General features: G+C 52.8%; 1 protein-coding gene and 1 long non-coding RNA gene across 2 annotated transcripts in view; one reads left to right on the top strand and one right to left on the bottom strand.

Moving 5' to 3' along the window:
• IGHMBP2 (immunoglobulin mu DNA binding protein 2) overlaps nt 1–18,654 on the bottom strand; it is a 35,373-nt gene that overhangs the window by 16,198 nt on the left and 521 nt on the right. The window contains exons 2-6 of the mRNA XM_064163528.1: nt 17,996–18,165; nt 17,233–17,425; nt 16,332–16,429; nt 10,177–10,340; nt 2,513–2,713 (exon numbers count right to left, since the gene is read on the bottom strand). Of these exons, the coding sequence (XP_064019598.1) occupies nt 2,513–2,713; nt 10,177–10,340; nt 16,332–16,429; nt 17,233–17,425; nt 17,996–18,165 (826 nt within the window). The remainder of the gene's footprint in view (nt 1–2,512; nt 2,714–10,176; nt 10,341–16,331; nt 16,430–17,232; nt 17,426–17,995; nt 18,166–18,654) is intronic.
• Nucleotides 308–12,385, top strand: LOC135186114 (uncharacterized). Its single transcript, XR_010306717.1, has 2 exons — nt 308–490; nt 10,809–12,385. It is a non-coding gene; the product is annotated as an uncharacterized LOC135186114 (long non-coding RNA).

Here is an 18,654-nt window from a genome sequence, read left to right as displayed (position 1 = left end):
CTGCTGGTGCCAGAAAGGCCCAGATTCGTGTCTGCTCTACAAACAGCAAGCCAATTGTTAGCCAATTAACCACAGCAGCCGAGCTCTGGTCTTGGCTGCTGATGTTAAACCCAAGCACCCACCTGACTCCCAGCCCTGCAAGCAGCTGAGGGAGCATGAGCCCAAGCCAGGGGGAACACAGCACTATCAGCCAGCCCTGAGGCTGCTGCTGAGCACACCATGAGCCCAGATCCCACCACCTACCTCATTAGAGCTCTGGGAGTGTCATCAGGCTCCAAATGTTCTGACAATTTGTTTGGACCCCACCCACGGCTCTGGGAGCTGCATTTAAGGCCAGACCTTGCCCCTTTCCTGAGTTATAGGGTTTGTGGCTTGAGCCTGGCTTCCCTCCTGGGCTTGCTGCAGACCTGCCTCACCCCTCTGGACCTGGCTGGTGATCTGGATTGACCCTGCTCAACGTCACAGGATCCATCCTGCCTTTCTGGCTCAGGTACTGTAGGGCTGCACTTCTGTTGGTGCAAAGAGTATCTAGATGCTGATGTAGTGGAAAGCTTCAAGCCTGAAGAGGTGAAGGAGATGGTAAGGAGTAGAAAATGTGTAAAGAGGCCATGGTGGTTTGTTTCTATTCCTAATTCTGTGGCTGGGGGTAGTGGTGATGGAAAGGAGTGGAAAGAGTCAAAATTTGGAGTGAAGAAAGGAACAAATGATCACAGGGACAAACAGAGGACACTGCAGAGGAGAACCAACACAGGATGAGGGAAAGATGGGCCAGAACCTCAGAGGTGAGCTCTCTGCAGCTCACAGAGAGATGCTACTCAGACAGGTCCACCTTCAGTGACAGACCTGACCCTGGGCAGCCTGAGGCACTGCTGTCAGAGGTTGAACTGCAGCATCCTGTCAGCTCCTGGGTTTTGTTTGGTCTTCCAGAGCAGAACAAGCCTTGGTGGCCAGTCCCTGCTTCCCAGCACCACCTACCTCTTGCTCTAGGAAGCAGATAGAGACCCTGGTGCTGAAGGCTTTGCTTTTTCCCTGATTTCCCTTTTCCTATGGAAAACTAGCAGTAGGGGGAAACCCCACAACACTCCTGCCTTTCCAAGTGCCTTCCAACAAGAGGAAAGGGAACATTAACCACTAGTGAGAAGCAAAGTAAATTAAGAAGTGAAAAAGAGTCAATGAAGAGCTGTAACTACAGGCAGGTGTCCATCCCAGCAGAGAAGTCGCTGCTCTTTATGAGCTTCCTCTTAGCCAGAGGCCCTCAGAGGGCCTCTGCTCACCTTGCACTATGTGCAAGAGCAACTTGGCTGCCCAGTGGCTTGCCCAAAGCTGAGCAGCAGTGTGGGTGGCTGCAGAGGAATGTCCAGAGAGCTGAGAGCCAGGGTTGGTTTGTATCACTTTAAAGTGTGCAGTGCCTTGGTGAAGGGCAGAAGAGCAGCTATGAGACAACCTGCAGGGATGCAGGGTATGAAGATGCTTTGCTGCATCTCTGATGGAGACAGGAGCTTTCTTCAGCTGCACCTGCACAATGGCCTCTGGACAATGCTGCTACCAGAAGGGGGAGGGGGAAAAAATCATCTAATTAGTGTCAAACCAAAGCATCTGTGAAAGCTACTTTGACAACTAAGTTTAGGAAAATCAGGGCTGTGAAAGATGAAATTAAGGATGCATTTTTGTAGTGTGTTCTGCTTTCCACTTGAGGTGGCTGAGAGTGGGAGGGAGTGTCAGGACAGGCAGACATCTCGTTAGGAAGTGAATTAATGATGGCAATGTCTCCCCCACTGCCTGAAGAGAACTGCAGGAACAATGCCAGACAGATCATGTGGGGAGCAGGGCCCTGCAGCTTCTCCCCACACAGCAGGAATGACTGATTGTGCCACCTGAGCGAGTGGCTCAGCCAGGAGCCCTGCCCTCGGCTCCTGCAGCAGCAGATGAGCACTGGTGGCAGGTGACCGTGGAGGCTCAGGCAGTCTCTGGTAGAGAGGCTTTGTGACACACTTTGTTGTGCTGGAAGCCTACCCCACTTCTAGAACTGCCAGGCTGCCCCCCAGCTCCTGTCCTCCAAGGCCAGGTTAAAGGCCTCCCAGGCAAAAGTAAATGGCATCAACCCATGCCACACATCCCCACCTGTCACTGAGAGCCCCCTGCACTGTGCTTCTGCCTTTCCTCTCCCCTGGAGCAGCCCTTCTGACCAGAGAGGCTCAGGCCCTCCAACCTTTTACCCTTGTAAGATCCAGACTGGGAGCATCACTGTGGGTTCAGGGCGCCTTGAGCCCACCAATGTCAGGTCCAGCCAAGGTGTAGGCTGCCTGCACACTACCTAGGGCACACACCCCGACTAGTCACTGTCACCTGCCTCTAGGAGGTTTGGGGATGACCTTGAGCACCTGGCTGCAGTGATGGTCTTGTAAGAAGAGGTAGCAGAGTGGTTCCCTGGTTTCAGAGCCACAGCAGCCTGCCTGGTGAGCAGCTCAGGACTAGGGAGCTGGCACTGGGGTCACCCACAGAGGACACGTACAAGGGCCTGGTCGATGTCCTTTCTGATATCTGCCACTATCTGGGCACTGTCCCCACGGGCCAGGACTGCATCCAGGGAGTGCTTCTGGATGGGCTCCAGCAGGCGAGCAGGGTGGCCGAGCCGCAGGATGCGGACGCTGCAGCCAGCCAGCCTCTCCACCAGGTTATCCACAGCCACGTTGGAGGGGGCACAGCACAGCACCTGTGGGGGCAGAAACCAAGGGCTTGTCACTGCCACCGACAGCAGAACAATGTAGCACGCATCCAAGCAAGAAGGAGACCAGCATACAGCAAGGGAAGTCCCCTGTGTAGCACCTGGGGTGGCTGAAAGAGCCCAGAGTGGTGAAATTAAGGCTTGTCAGGCTGAGATTGTTTTAGTCTGGAGAAGAGGCTGAGGGGAGACCTCATTGCTCTCTACAACTCCCTGAAAGGAGGTTGGAGCCAGGTGGGGGTTGGTCTCTTCTCTCTACCAGGTGATAGAACAAGAGGCACTGGTCTGAAACTGTGCCGGGGAGGTTTAGGTTGGAGATTAGTGTATAGGGTTAACACTCCTGGGGGAGTGACCCTGAACCTGACCCTAGGGGTCTCGGCCCCTCCTCAGGGGTGGGCCACACTCCAGGTGATGGTTAGCCCACTCCCCCCACTTCCTGTGGTATAAAAGACAGGAGTTCTCCTGTCTCTTTCTCTTTTCGCCCTCTTGCTCACTACCTGCGTTCATGACCGCACACACACACTGATACTGCATACCAGCCACGAGGCAGAGACACCATCACACTACTCGGGTTGTATCCATCCCTGTTTTGTATTTTGCTGTTTTCCCTTCCTCATCCTTTGTAAACTCCCCTACCTCCAATCCCTTTTTTCTAAGTTATTGTTAAACTTTTCCTTTTTAACTTCCAAATCGAGTGAGATTGATTTATTGGGGTGTCCCTACCTTTTATCTCTCTCCCTGTCTTTTGGGGAAAGGAGGGGGAGGAGGGGAGGGCACTCTATAAACTCTATAAATTCTATAAATTGTCATTGGGTCTACCAAATTTATAAGAGTCTCTGGGAACTTGCATTTGAACCCAAGACAATTTATTTGGCGTCTCAACGTGGGGCTAGGTAGAAAGAATTCTTTCAGAGAAGATTTGGAAGTTAAAAAATGGATATTCTGAAAGTCTTAATCATTAACGCATTTGCATGGCTGTTGTGGGGCTGGCTGTTAAAGTTTATAAGTTACCATGTCTTCTGGATTGTCACTGATATGCTCTGGGAATATTCTAAGCATTTGCCTGCCCGAGTCTATGCCTATTTCCTGAATTCTGTTAGTAATATCACTGTGTTTAGAAATGTTTCTGGAACATGGAATCAATCTGAGTATATGCATTGGAGCACAGAAGCTCCAGATATTTTGGGGGAAAAATGGTACTGGATAGCTGTTATTTCACTGTGTGTAAATTTGGGTTTGGGAATTAATAAGATAGCGGTGAACTGGGACACGTGGAAGTATCGAGTGGGCGCCGCCATTAGGGTGCTTAGGGGGAGGGGTGGTCCTCACTGCCCCAGCTGCAGTTGCGGGGGTTGGGCGACAGGTCAGGCCGTTCCGGCCGCCCCCAGCGCAGGCACCGCCCCTAGCGCGGCTCCGCCCCGAACTCCGCCTCCGGTCCCGCCCAGGGCAGCCCCCCGGACCCTGCCCCCTCAGCCCAGCCCCCTTCACCTGGCGCCAATTACGACGCGGCCAGCAAGATCAAATCAAAACCCTCCCGCAGATACCGATCCAGGGCAAGGGACCTCTTCGGGAACCAGCACCCCCCAGCAACAGCAACCAGCTGGAAATGGACCTGATAATGGAGTGATCCTTATCAGCTCCACGCCCAGAAAGGAAATCAGGCACATAAGGCAGGAGTATGCAAGGGCAAACGGACAGTCCCTTTTAGCCTGGCTTTTGAAATGCTGGGATGCAGGAGCAGAAACAGTGGACCTAGATCACAGGGAGGCGAAGCAGCTGGGATCCTTGTCGAGGGATGGAGGTGTGGATAAGGAGCTGGGAAGGCTCGATGGTACCCACTCACTTTGGGCCAGGCTTCTGATAGCTGTGAGGTACAGGTACCCGACTAAGGATGACATGATTTTCCATCCCCTTAGATGGACAGATATGGAACAGGGTATCTCATACCTGAGGCAAATGGCGGTTCAAGAGATAATTTATGGAGCCGACCAGAGGCCCTCGGACCCTGATGATGTCCGCATGAAGCCAGCCCTCTTAAAGAAACTGACTCAGTGTGCCCCTTCCACATATGCCCCCACATTGGGAGCACTGCTGCTGGGCAGAGACCCCAACAACCTTCCCACAATCAGGGAGTTTGTGAATGACCTAAGACAGTTTGAAGACAGTTTGTCGAGGAAAACCTTAATTGCCACTGTAGAGACCCTCACCCAAGAAATGAACGAGCTGAAAGCCTCTTTCTCTGAAATGCAGAAGGCAGAGGATGACTGCTCTTCACCTTCAGAATGGGTGCAAGTCTCAGCTGTAAGGAACACACGCCGCCGTGCTCCTCCTCCTCCCCGCAGGAGACCAGCCCAGAGCAGACAGGGTACACACAGGGGGTCACTCTGGAGAACACTGTGTGACCATGGGGAAAACATGGATAGATGGCATGGCCAGCCCACCTCAGCTCTATCGGCCAGGGTAAGGGAACTGCAGGGGACAAACACAGGGAATAACTCCTCCAGAAGAGGGGTTGCCCCAGTGTCCCGCAGGCAGCGCTCTCGCTCAAGGGGTGGTGAAGCCAGTAACTCAGGTCCATGTGCCTCATGCAGTCACACTGCTCAGAATTAGAGGTGCCCTGTCTCCAGCCAGGCGGAGGCCAGGGATAACAGAGTATATTGGGACGTGTTTGTGAAATGGCCTGGCACTTCTGAAGCCGAGAAGTACAGAGCGTTGGTAGACACCGGTGCCCAATGCACTCTGATCCCCTCCAGCCACAGGGGGACAGATACTGTTACAATTGCAGGAGTCACAGGGGGGTCTCGGGAGTTAACTGTGCTGCAGGCTGAGATAAGCCTCACCGGGAATGTGTGGGAGAAGCACTCCATAGTAACTGGCCCTGATGCACCTTGCATCCTGGGGATTGACTTTCTCCGGGAAGGGTACTTTAAAGATCCGAAGGGGAACAAGTGGGCATTTGGCATAGCAGCTGTAGAGACTACAGACAAAGAGCAGCTGTCTATCATGCCTGGCTTGTCAGATGACCCTTCCGTGGTTGGTACCCACAAGGTGGAAGATGTCAAGTTACCTATTGCTTCTCGTGTAGTTCATCGCAGGCAATACCGCACCAACAGAGACTCCCTGCTACCCATACAGCAGCTGATTCGCCGCCTGGAGCAGCAGCTTGTCATCAGCAAGAGCCACTCGCCCTTCAACAGCCCGATATGGCCAGTGCGAAAGGAGACGGGGGAGTGGAGACTCACGGTGGATTTCCGAGGCCTGAACGAAGTGACTCCTCCAATCAGCGCAGCCGTGCCTGATATGTTGGAGCTGCAGTATGAACTGGAAACAAAGGAGGCCAAATGGTATGCCACAATTGACATTGCTAATGCTTTCTTCTCCATCCCCATTGCAGAAGAATGTAGGCCACAGTTTGCCTTCACCTGGAGAGGAGTCCAGTACCACTGGAACAGACTGCCTCAAGGGTGGAAGCACAGCCCTACAATCTGCCACAGCATCATCCAGACTGCACTGGAGAAGGGTGGCGCTCCGGAACATCTGCAGTACATCGATGACATCATTGTATGGGGTGAGACAGCAGAGGAGGTCTTCCAGAAGGGTGAGAAGATCATTAATATCCTGTTGGATGCTGGTTTTGCCATTAAGAGAAGCAAAGTGAAAGGGCCTGCCAGAGAGATCCAGTTCCTGGGAGTTCGATGGCAGGATGGCCGACGCCACATCCCTATGGATGTGGTGAATAAAGTGGCCACTATGGTGGAACCCACTAACCGGAAGGAGACACAATCCTTCCTGGGGTTTGTGGGCTTTTGGAAGATGCACATTCCCGGGTACAGTCAAATTGTGAAACCCCTTTTTGACGTTACAAGAAAGAGGAATAACTTTGGGTGGGGACCTGAGCAGCAGGTGGCATTTGACCAGATCAAACGAGAGGTGGTCCATGCCATGGCCTTGGGACCAGTTCGAACCGGCCCAGAGATTAAGAACATTCTCTACACAGCAGCCGGTGAGAATGGTCCTAGCTGGAGCCTATGGCAGAAAGCTCCTGATGAGACAAGAGGCCGCCCACTCGGGTTCTGGAGCAAGGCGTACAAAGGCTCAGAGACCAAGTATACCCCCACAGAGAAAGAAATCCTAGCTGCCTATGAGGGAGTCAGAGCTGCCTCTGAGGTGATTGGGACGGAGTCACCACTCCTTTTAGCTCCAAGGCTTCCAGTCCTGACTTGGATGTTTAAAGGGAAGGGTTCGACTCCGCACCATGCCACAGATGCCACTTGGAGTAAGTGGATGGCTCTGATAACTCAGAGGGCTAGGATGGGGACTCTCGAGCGTCCAGGCATTGTGGAGGTCATCACCAACTGGCCAGAGGGCACTGACTTTGGAAAGCCAGCAGAAGAGAAGGCAGTGACCCGTGCCGAGGAAGCCCCCCCATACAGTGACCTTCCTGAGGAGGAAAAGGCATATGCTCTCTTCACAGATGGATCCTGCCGCCTGGTAGGCAGCAAGCGGAGATGGAAGGCTGCCGTCTGGAACCCCACACGCAGGGTTGCAGAGGCAAGAGATGGAGAAGGCGAATCCAGCCAGTATGCTGAGGTGAAAGCCATCCAGCTGGCCCTGGACATTGCAGAACGAGAGCAGTGGCCAATGCTATACATCTACACCGACTCATGGATGGTAGCAAATGCCTTATGGGGGTGGCTGAAGGAGTGGAAGAGAAATGATTGGCAGAGAAAAGGGAAGCCTATTTGGGCTGCTGATCTCTGGCAAGACATTTCTGCACGCCTGGACAAACTGCCAGTTAAAATCCGCCACATCAGTGCTCACATCCCAAAGAGCAGAGCCACTGAAGAGCAGCAGCATAACCACCAAGCTGACCAGGCTGCCCACATCTGCCAGATTGACCTGGACTGGAAGCACAAAGGTGAACTGTTCTTAGCTCGGTGGGCACATGACTCTTCTGGTCACCAAGGAAGAGATGCCACATACCAATGGGCCCGAGACAGGTCCGTGGACATATCCATGGAGGCCATAACTCAGGTTATCCATGAATGTGACATCTGTGCCACCATAAAGCAAGCCAAGCGCATGAAGCCTTTGTGGTACGGGGGAAGGTGGTCAAAGTACAGGTATGGGGAGGCCTGGCAGATTGATTACATCACTCTGCCTCGGTCTCGTAGTGGCAAGCAGTATGTGTTAACCATGGTGGAGGGAAGCACGGGGTGGCTGGAAACCTACCCAGTACCTCATGCTACTGCCCGTAACACCATTCTGGGTCTGCAGAGCCACATCCTGTGGAGACACGGTACCCCAGAGAGAATTGAGTCAGACAATGGGACCCATTTCAAGAACCACCTTGTAAGCAACTGGGCAAAAGAGCATGGGATAGAATGGGTTTATCACATCCCATACTACCCACAAGCTGCAGGAAAGATTGAGCGACACAATGGCCTGCTGAAAACCACCCTGAAGGCTATGGGAGGTGGAACTCTCAGAAACTGGGAGAAGCACCTTGCAGAAGCCACTTGGCTGGTGAACAGCAGGGGATCAGTTAACAGAGCTGGTCCTGCTCAGTCTGCCCTACTGCCCACAGTTGAGGGAGATGGAGTTCCTGTAGTCTGTGAAAGGAATCTACTGGGAAAGACTGTGTGGGTTGCTCCTGCCTCTGGTGGGGGAAAACCTATCAAAGGGGTGGTATCTGCAGAGGGTCCTGGTCACACATACTGGGTGATGATGGAAACTGGTGTTATCGAGTGTGTCCCTCAGAGAAACCTCTCTTTAGCTGAAAAGGTTTTGAAATCTCAGAGTTGATTCCATGTGTTCCAGATACTTTCAGGTTATCTTGTATTATAGTTGTATAATAGTTGTATCATAGTTGTGCAATACTTGTATCATAGTTGTGCAATACTTGTATTATAGTTCATAAGGGGTTACAAGTTGTTTTTGTAGTTATACCCTCACCACTACACGGCGTCCAACAGAACCTACATGACAGCAGCAGCTATCCAGAGTCCTACAACATCGCATCACACCACGGCGTCCAACCAGAACCCTGCATCTGATTCGTCACTGATGCCCTGCAGTGAGAGACTGTTCCTGATTTCCCTCCAGAGGATGTCTACAGCCATCTCATCCACACCTGTTCCCCTGATGCCAGACATGAAGAGACTGTTCCTGATGTTTTCTTCGCAGAGGGAAAAGACTTTTTCCTGAGTACCAACAAGAACTGTTCCTGATTCACTGACTTTTCTTCCGTTCCTGCCCTGCTCACATCTCAGCAACCTGCACCGGGCCAGAGGAGCACATCGCCTTGAGATACAGCCGGGGACCAAGAAGGACTTCACGAACTCTTAACCCATGGACACTTTTCCCATCTTTGGAGAAGAAGACTGTTCTTAGGAAGGTGGAAGTGGTCTAACCAAGGGGTGGAATGTATAGGGTTAACACTCCTGGGGGAGTGACCCTGAACCTGACCCTAGGGGTCTCGGCCCCTCCTCAGGGGTGGGCCACACTCCAGGTGATGGTTAGCCCACTCCCCCCACTTCCTGTGGTATAAAAGACAGGAGTTCTCCTGTCTCTTTCTCTTTTCGCCCTCTTGCTCACTACCTGCGTTCATGACCGCACACACACACTGATACTGCATACCAGCCACGAGGCAGAGACACCATCACACTACTCGGGTTGTATCCATCCCTGTTTTGTATTTTGCTGTTTTCCCTTCCTCATCCTTTGTAAACTCCCCTACCTCCAATCCCTTTTTTCTAAGTTATTGTTAAACTTTTCCTTTTTAACTTCCAAATCGAGTGAGATTGATTTATTGGGGTGTCCCTACCTTTTATCTCTCTCCCTGTCTTTTGGGGAAAGGAGGGGGAGGAGGGGAGGGCACTCTATAAACTCTATAAATTCTATAAATTGTCATTGGGTCTACCAAATTTATAAGAGTCTCTGGGAACTTGCATTTGAACCCAAGACAATTAGGAACAGTTTCTATTCTGCGAGGGTGGTCGGGCACTGGAACAGGCTGCCCAGGGAGGCAGTGGAGTCACTGTCCCTGGAAGTGTTCAATAAACACATGGTCATGGCCCTTGGGGACATGTTTAGTGGCCAAAGTGGTGTTGGGCTGATGGTTGGACTCAATCTTGGGGGTCTTTTCCAACCCAAACAACTCTGTAACTCTGATCAGCAGGCAGTGAAGCACTGACATCTACAGAGCCTCCAGACAGCACCTTGCTTGGAAGCACTGGTGCAGGGCCTCCAGCAAACAGCAAACCTGGGCCTTGAAGCCTCTACTTGCACCTGATTTCAGGTGATAGGGGGAAGGCCTTGGTCCCTGTCAGCCAAGCCAGACCCTGCTGTATGGCACAGCTGCTGCTAGGTCTGCCTCAGCTGCCACAGAGGCTCAGTGAAGCCAACCAAGCCATGGTGCTCACTGTCACTTCAGTGTTGCCACTGCAACTCACTTTTAGGCCTTGCTGCACAGCTTGCAGGATGATCTCTACTAGTGTGGTGGTCTTCCCTGTGCCAGGTGGTCCATGGATGATGGCAAGCTCCCTCTGAGCCAGTGAGAAGGAGACAGCTTCCTTCTGTGATGCATCCAGCGACTCGTTGTAAAACTCTGGAGGCTCTGGGGAGACAGCAGGAGACTCACTTGGCCCTCAGCCCTATCCTGCTGCTGGCAGAGCAGCACAAAGCCGTGGATACAAACAAGAAGCTCTCAGTAGCTGGCCCAAATCAATTTGACAGTGAGAACAACTCTCCTGGGGAGGAATATCCACTGTGTCGCACCTAGGTTACACTGGCACAGGTTGCCCCAGGGAGGTTGTGGATGCTCCCACCTTGGAGGTGTTCAAGGCCAAGCAGGATGAGGCCTTGAGCAGCCTGGGCTAGTGGGAAGTGTCCCTGCCCATGGCAGTGCGGTTGGACCCTCAGATCTTTAAGGTCATAGAATCAACCAGGCTGGAAGAGACCTCCAAGCTTATCCAGTCCAACCCAGCCCTATCCACTCAGCTAGACCATGGCACCAAGTGCCTCATCCAGTCTTTTCTTGAGCACCTCCAGGTCCTTTCCAAACCAAACCTTTCCCTGATTCTAGGTGGCTGAAAGAGCCCAGAGTGGTAAAATGAAGGCTTGTCAAGCTCTCAGGAAGAAGAGGCTGCCCATCCTACATCTGTGTTTTCCCTCCCCTCTCCTACCCTGCTGCATTTCAGAAGGAACAACAGAGCCAGGCTGTACCAACTCTTTCCAGCACTGTGGAGAGGCATTCACTTGTTCTAACACCAAGAGGTTTGCACCTCCTGGGTGGGGAGGGCACTCTGGGTTTATTTAAAGGTGGGCCAGAGTATTAGCAACCTTCAATGAAAGGAGGGAAGGAAGGAGCTGATCTTGCAGACAAATGATTCCCATTCCAGTGACACCCAGCAGAGCACTGGTGAGAAAGCAGCAGGCAATGGCAGTGTGAGCAGAGAAGAGCAGTCCTGTGTTGGCAACCACTGAAGAGGCAGGGAAGAGCTACAAAGCAGCAATGGAAGTGATGAAAACTAAAATGAGTTTGGGCTTCAGTGATCAGAAAGGAAAAAGGGGAAGAGGAACATGCAAATGGCAAGACAGGAGAATTGGTTTCACCACCCAGGACTGGATTCTTACAAGCTGCTCTTTGCCTCCCAGATTGATCTGATTTCAACCCATATTTATTCTCATCCCCCACAATCCTGCTGCTAATCTCTTTTGCTCATTATGGAAGTTAATTACAGCAGAGATGATGACTCATTACACTGAGGTTTACTGAAAATACTGTTCCCACAAAAGCTTATGTAAGGCTGATCTTTGGGCATCCTTCCCTGATGGGCATCATGTGCTTCAGCACCAGCTCTGCCTTCAGGGCTCGGCTCAAAGCATCAAAGTTTCTCCAGGTTCAGTGGTGGGCAAGTCTCATCTCACCTCTGGCACTGACTTGGCAAGCAGCTGGAGAAAATCAAGTGTCTGGTTAATTAATGCTTGTTAAGAAGGGGCTTGGTGAGGGGGAGAGGACTAGGACTCGGGGTTCTGTTTCCTGCTAACCTGCCTCTGGCTCCATACCTGTTTTCTGATTTCTTGTGCTAAGGACTAAGAGAAGACCAGGAAGCATCCCATGGGATGGGGAAAAAGAAAGGAGAGCTTAAAAACTGAAAAGCACTTCCCACCATGAGGAACAGCTGGGATGTAGGAGTCATTGATATTTCCCTGCCCAAGGAATGAGATCAGGAGCAGGCTTCTCCACACGCACCCCCTCTTCCCCTTCCATCAGCCTGCCAAGAGCTGCTGTGTGGGCAGAGCCCTGGGAGGCTGCTGTGGCTCTTCCAAACTCTCCTCCAGCCACCAGCTGGGCTCTAAGCAGGCTCACCTGGAGAAAAGCAGCTGACCCACCCAGCAGGCCCAGCCCAAGAGCTCTCCATAAGCCACCAGTTTAGAGTTTGCAGTTACTCCCAGAACACATCCCTCAACCTAGCTCCAGCCCTGCTGCCTCCTGCTCGGGCTAAGGCTGCCCAGCTCAGCCCCACAGTGAGGACCATGGGGAGAAGGAATGCAGACCTGCCTCTGTGGGCCCTGAGGTGATGAGCAGGATCTCTGGGGTCAGGTAATTCAGCCTCTGATGCACAATTTGATTGAGAAATCACAGCGTGGCAGAGAGCAGCACTGAAACAAGCAATGACCTTGGCTAAGGTTGGTTCTTTAACCACATCTGCAGCAACAGAGACACTTTTCTGTACTGCACAGGTGAAGAAGTGGGCTGGAGTGTGACAGCTGAGTCCAGGACAGGGGTCTTTGCACCAAACATGCATGGGAACAGACTCTCCTGGGAGGAAGAGCTCAAACTCTCCAGAGCTAGTGGCCTCTCTTCTCAATGTACCTTCTGCAGTATGCTCCTCACCAGCTGTGAGGGCACCAAAAGCAAACCAGGCCCTACCACCTCTGCAGCACAACAGGCTCAAGGCTGCTGGACAAAGCCCAGGTGGGTGATGAAGCCTGGAAAGAGGATCTTTCCCTGCTATCCACATGGAGCTGAGTTGGTCAGACTGCTTAGCTTCCCCCACAGGCCATGTGGTGATGACAAGAGTTGTGCCAGCAGAGGAACAAAGAGCACTTCAGCTCTGTGCAAGGGGCTTGTGGTAAGCAGCTGAAGAGAAATCCCTGGTGCTTCCCCAGCACTCTGCCTGCTGGGCCAGCTTTTACTGGGGACCTCCCTGCCTCTTCACTGGGCTTTTTTTCCTTCCTTTCCTCCCTCCCTCCCTCCCTCCCTCCCTCCCTCCCTCCCTCCCTCCCTCCCTCCCTCCCTCCCTCCCTCCCTCCCTTCCCTTCTTTCTCTCCTCTAATGTCCTACAGCAGCAGGCAGAATTAGACTTAAGCCATGTCACTCCTGTGACCACATGAGGCAGCCAAAGTGTGGGCACAGAGATGGATGGATGTATGTTTTTTTTTTCTAGGCCAGGATCACAGGAGAGAGCTGGTGGCCATCGGTGATCTGCCTGCAAGAAGGCACAACCTTGTCTCTGAAAGAGAAGGGGAAGTGTCCATCCAGCCTGGCCAGCCCTGAGGAGCAGAGCAATGCTGGCCTCTGCTGGCAAGCAAAGCCTTGCCACGGACAGCACGTGGAGGGTCCCTGCATCTAAGGTGCAAGACTTTTAAGATCATCCAGTCCAACCATTCTTAACTCTACCAAGTCTGCTGCTAACCCATGGCCCTCAGCACCGCAGCTCTGCAGCTTTTTAACCTGTTCCAGTGCTCGAGAAACCCTTTCAGTGAGGAAGTTTCTTCTCATGCCCAGCCTAAACCTCTCTTGGAGCAGCCTGAGGCCATCTCCTCTGGTTCTAGCACTTGTTCTTTGGAAGAAGAGACCAATCTCGACTTGGCTCCAGCCTTCTTTCAGAAAGTCTTCCCTCAGCCTCCTTTTCTCCAGACTAAACAACCCCAGTTCCCTCAGCTGCTCCTCACCAGACCTGTTCCAACTTCCTCAGCTTTGTTGTCCTTCTCTGGACCCAACCCCAGCACCTTGATATCCTTCTTGGAATGAGGGATTGAGGTAAGAGAACCCATCCAAGCAGCTGCTGAGTGTCCTCCCCTTCACTTGGAGTGAGGGATTGAGGTAAGAGAACCCATCCAAGAAGCTGCTGAGTGTCCTCCCCTTCACTTGGAGTGAGGGATTGAGGTAAGAGAACCCATCCAAGAAGCTGCTGAGTGTCCTCCCCTTCACTTGGAGTGAGGGATTGAGGTAAGAGAACCCATCCAAGCAGCTGCTGAGTGTCCTCCTCTTCACTTGGAGTGAGTGACTGAGGTAAGAGAACCCATTCAAGCAGCTGCTGAGTGTCCTTTCCTTCACCCTGCCGGAGGCTGGCAGTACCATGCAGGCCATGTTTCAGGTTCAACTCATTACTATTTCATTCTTGGCTAGGGTAACATCTCTCTAGTTGAGGAGAAAAGAGCTCTAAAGCAATAAGGTAAATGGCCATCATCCCTTCCAGCCTGCCCCAGAGCCTTTGGCTGGCCTCAGGTGATGTGCTGGCTGCTCATGTTGCATCTCCTGCCTGTCTGCTGTGGTCAAATGTTTCCATCAGTCAATATTCTCAGTGCTGGGGAGGGGGGAAGGGAATGTTGAATCCATCACTGTACCTCGTTTGGCACAGCTCAGCAAGCCAGCTAGGAGGAATTGCTCTGCTACAGAAGGGAGAATGCAGAGCTGCAGCTGCTCAGAAAGTTAGTTCATTAACATTTAATTCTTTTATCTACTATCACAAAGCTGAGTGCAGCAAGGTCCCTGGGTAACCCAAGGGCTAAGAGGCTTGACTCAGAGTAAGCTCAGAGCTACTCAGGGGTGACTCACACCGACATTAATCCTTTCTCCTTGGTGTAAGGTATCAGAAGCTTGGCCTGAAGGGTTGCTGCAGGGGAAGGGGTGGGGTGTGTGTGACAGAGGAGAGCCGCTGCAGACAGTCCAGTGCAGCAATCAGAGTAAGAGGGAAGGTGCAGCAGCAAGCACAGAGTGTAGGAAGGAACCTGAGCAGAGGCCTGGGCAGCAAGAAAGCAGGCAGGGATGGATGGTGTCACCTATGGCATGTAAGAGGTGAGGGGAACTGAGCTCTCCCCACAGCTGAGATCCAGGCTGCTGGCTCGACCCTGTGAGGCAGCTTACGCCTCCCTCTGTCTTCATTCCCTCAGTTTTACAGCCCATCTGAAATCTCCCTTCTGCCAAAGGATAAAGATCTGGATAGGAGGAAAAACTTCTTAAGTGTGAGGGTGCTGGAGCCCTGGACCAGGCTGCCTAGAGAGACTGTGGAGTCTCCTCTGGAGAGACTCCAAACCCCCCTGCCCATCATGATCCTGGACAAGCTGCTGTGGATGCCCCTACCTTATCAGCAGGGTTTGACTGATGATCTCCAGAGGTGCCTGGAGATCCCTCCAACCCCCCAGTATGTTGGATTCTGGAATTCATTAGCAGCTGCTGAGCACTGGGATATCCTGCTAGAGGCTTTGGTTTCCCCATCACTTCAGAAAGATGTCAGCAAAGGGCACTCTACTTTGGCAGTTTTCCTGACAGCTGTTGGCTAACCCAGGCTGGGAGGTGGCTGATGAAACCAGAGCAGCCTGCACAGCTCCAGCTTAACTCAATACCTCCAGAAGGCTGTAAAAAGAAAACCAGAAGTGTCCCCATGCTGCTTCCAGATGTGGCAGGTTCACAGTCAATTCCCAGCAAGACAGAGTTATTGGATATTCAGCATGGAGGCAGTGCTGGCAGGTTCTCCTTTTTGAAGTTTATGGATGGGATTAGGGCAGAAAGCAGACAAGAAATGCCTCATAAAGTAGATCGAATTTCAGACTCCCTCAGCACAAATTCTGACTCTTTTATGCCAGAATCCAGCTAAAATTGGCACAGTCAGAGATAAAAGAAGCATCAGATGCTGGACAGCCTCTCTTCCAGCCAGGACAAGGGCTTTACATGAGCAAAGTGTGTCCAGTGAGCCACAAACCAGCACAGACAGTGTTCAATGCTGCCAGCTGTACCACCACATGGTGCTCATGTTCAATACTTGAGTCTTTCCTGAAGCAAAGCTGCATGTTTGATGTAGATAAAAACCTCACTAAGGTAAGAGTTATTTGTGTCTCCAGAGGCAATGTCTAAGAATTCTTTGAAACCTCCTCACCTGCTCAGTCCCAGGGAGAGAACCTGAAGGACTGGAAGAAAAGTGACTGCAGCACAGTGTGGGTAATGCCTGCCTGGCCATCAGGCAGGGCTCTGGCTCTTTGTCTCTCTCAGATGTGACATCTGAAGGGGAAAGCATCCTCCTGATTGGGCAGGGACAGGGTGCAGAGCCCTTGTTCTGTGGGTAGGGAACTTCAGGCTTCACTGATTGCTCCAGAGAGTGAGGATTCTCCACACTGCCCCAGCAACAGTGCTACATCTTTGCTTAAAACCATCATGAGTGCAGCAACAGCACTGCCCTCACCATTCCATCCAGTGAGCTTCTCCATAGAAGACTAACACCAGGCACAGCCTCAGCACAGGCTTGGCTGTGAAGACCAAAGTGCAGAGAAGCTCTCCAGACAGATCAGCCTGGCATCCAATCTTACACAGAAGCACCCTTACTTGTCTCACTGAATGCCCTTGGCTCAGAAGAGAAGAAGAGGACGTCGATCAGGTCTGAGGCTGGCCCACCACGGTACTGATTCAGTGCCTGCAAAGCTCTGTTAAAGAGAAAGCAGCCAGGTCACAGGCACAGCACGAGCTCACCTCACGGCCCACTGGCAGGCTGTGGGCACAGATTCAACTCTTCCCAAGCTGGAAAACCCAAGCCCACAAAGCCCACAACAGTCTAATCCTGACTGCTGCATCTCCCAACCCTCACACCCCCCTCACACTGGTTAGACTCCTGCTTCCTACTAAGTGGAGCTGCTGTGGGGGTTAAGAGGAACATACTCTTGTTCTACAGTAGGAACTTGCTCTAGAGCTCAGATCTTGTGAGGAGCAGGGGATTGTTCAGCCTGGAGAAAAGGAGGCTGAGGGGAGACCTCATTGCTCTGTATGACTTCCTGAAAGGAGGTTGGAGTGAGGTGTGGCTTGGGCTATTCTCCCAAGGAACAAGTGACAGGAAACAGCCTCAAAATGCCCCAGAGGAGGTTGAGGTTGGACATGAGGAACGATTTCTTTCTCTTGACAGTTGTCAAGCCTGGGCCAGGCTGCTCAGGGCGGTGGATGAGTCCCTGGAGGCATTTCAAAGCCATGGGGATGTGTTGCTGAGGGGCATGGCTTGGTGGTGACCTGGCAGTCTTGGGTTAAGGGTTGGACTTGATCTTAAGGGTCTTTTCCAACTGAAACGATTCTATGATTCTATGAATACAACAGGAAAGCAGAGAAACCAGGGAGAAGTGAACTGAGACCTGTCTCAGAAGAGCTTTTCCAGAATAAACCTGGCAATTGCCAGCTGACTTTGCTCCTCCTGAGCAGAGCACCCAGAGCTGAGCTGCAGCCGCACCCCCATGGCCCTTACCTTTTCAGCCTGTTGTAGGTGACGTCGTTAGCCAGCTTCAGCAGGCGGTAGGAGCTGTCCTGCTCCAGGCTCGGCAGGCCCTGGTGGGACTCCTCGAAGGCAACAGTCACAGCTTTGGGGGTGACACGGGTCACGATGCCTGTGGAAAGTGGCTCGCCCTGGCCAGCTGACTCGTACAGCCCCACAATGTCCCCTGCAAAGGCAAGCGCGGGGAGGGCGTGAAGGGCGACGGCAGAGCAAGAGGCAGCTCTGCTGGAGAGAGCTGCAACCAGGCACAGGGCAGTGCAGGCAGCAGCACCTCCCTGGCCATCCACAGAGGACAGCAGCACCTCCCTTGCCATCGGCGGCAGGCAGCAGCACCTCCCTTGCCACCTACAGTAGACAGCAGTCCTCCCACCCCTGCACACCCAAGGGCCTCTCATCCCACCACAGCTCTAGCTCCATCTTTCCTGCCAAGGTTAGGACTCGCCAAACCCACAAGAAGGAGAAACTCCTCCTCTGAGCTGACAGAGGGCACTCACCAAGAAAGAGCAAAAGGTCAATCAGCAGTGAGAAGACACCAAGCAGCCCCTCACCAGCTGCCTTCAGACCTCCAGGCTGCAGATCCTGGGGTGAAGGCCAGCAGCATGCCCACAGCTGGAGCTGCTCAGAAAGCCAACCTTTTCTCCTTCCTCTTTTGCAGGAGTTGCTCAATATTCACGGGCATCACCTTGGAAGGAGACACCAGCCACATCTTACTTTGCCCTACAGAAGCATCACTCACCAGGCCCAAGGCTGTTGCAGGGCAGCTCGGCGCTGGCCTCATGGCTCCTAGGCTGGAAGGTGACCAGCAGCCGCCCGTAGAGGCCAGTTCTCTGGCTGGCAGCTCGGAGTCTGAGCAAGCAGACACCTCTGCGCTGCAGCTCCTTCAGAGAGACGCTCTCCTGCCAGGCCCTGGAAACCACACAGAGGTGAGGAAAGCGTTTGTGGGACTGAGACTGGGCTTCAGAGCTTCAGATGACACAGGGGCAGGGAGATGAGATGGGAGGAGAAGGGGAAGCACGATGGCAGGAGAGCCATCACCTGGCCTAGGTGACCTCTTTGTAGTGCCATTACTGGGCTGACTTCCATAGGCTCGTCTGGGGGCAGATGCTCAGAGCCTGGGGCAGAGCTAACATCTGCATGTTCCTCTCTCCTCCCTGGGTGAAATGGACCTGCTCAGTTACCCTCCACTCCAGAGAGAGCACCCTGAGGCCAGCAGCAGCATTTCCTCTGGGTGACAGCAGGCTCCCCACAGGAGGTCAGTGGGAATGAGTCCCTCAGGGGTATGTCTGTCTGTGTGTCCCAGCGGTGCCAGCAGTTTCCTATCGGTGACATCAGTCCCGGCAGGGGGAGGGCTTCCCATGGGTAACAGGAATCATGCTGGGGGGGGAGGCAAGGGGT

Source organism: Pogoniulus pusillus, chromosome 24, assembly GCF_015220805.1.
Source record: "Pogoniulus pusillus isolate bPogPus1 chromosome 24, bPogPus1.pri, whole genome shotgun sequence".
NCBI classification, from domain to species: Eukaryota; Metazoa; Chordata; class Aves; order Piciformes; family Lybiidae; genus Pogoniulus; species Pogoniulus pusillus.
This window is presented reverse-complemented; position numbering and strand designations above follow the sequence as displayed.